The 404-nt window shown below is 67.1% G+C and overlaps 1 protein-coding gene across 1 annotated transcript in view; it reads right to left on the bottom strand.

Moving 5' to 3' along the window:
- The window catches only part of LOC122191867 (DNA-directed RNA polymerase III subunit RPC3-like), a gene marked incomplete at its 5' end in the record, with an annotated part of 4,543 nt that extends 4,207 nt beyond the window's left edge, over positions 1-336 (bottom strand). Inside the window, one exon of the mRNA XM_042892266.1 lies at positions 29-336. Within this exon, the coding sequence (XP_042748200.1) occupies positions 29-336 (308 nt within the window). The remainder of the gene's footprint in view (positions 1-28) is intronic.
- Between the last annotated feature and the right edge of the window lie 68 nt (positions 337-404).

Raw genomic sequence — 404 nt, 5'->3', positions numbered from 1 at the left:
GTAGAGGATGGAAGCCCCCCGGACGCACCTGGTCCATGCGGTTGGCCACAGCGCTGACGATGGCCTGGTCTCGGAAGTGCTGGTGGAAGCGCTCCATGTTCACTTGCCAATAAATGCCGTCATCGGGGGGCGGCTGCGAGGGGAGCAGAGCTGCGGCTTCGCTCCCAGAACCCCGGGGTGATGCTGGACCGCGAGCCACCAAGCCTGAGCTGCAGAGCCGGAGCAGCACGGGGTGGAGGGGACGGAGAAGCGTTCGGAGCCAGAGGTGACAGCGGCCGATGGGACGTCCCCAAAAATGGCCGCCCAACCCCCCCCCCCATACCCCACGGCACAGCCCTGCTGACCCACAGCCCTGCTCTGACCCACAGCCCTGAGCTTTGGGAATCTTCACACCCCCCCCCCCC

The sequence above is a fragment of the Lagopus leucura genome, unplaced genomic scaffold (assembly GCF_019238085.1).
Source record: "Lagopus leucura isolate 7727_CA_CO unplaced genomic scaffold, USGS_WTPT01 33501-0_obj-0_obj, whole genome shotgun sequence".
Lineage (NCBI taxonomy): Eukaryota > Metazoa > Chordata > Aves > Galliformes > Phasianidae > Lagopus > Lagopus leucura.
The sequence above is the reverse complement of the archived record's forward strand: the minus strand, read 5'-3'. Positions and strand labels throughout refer to the sequence as shown.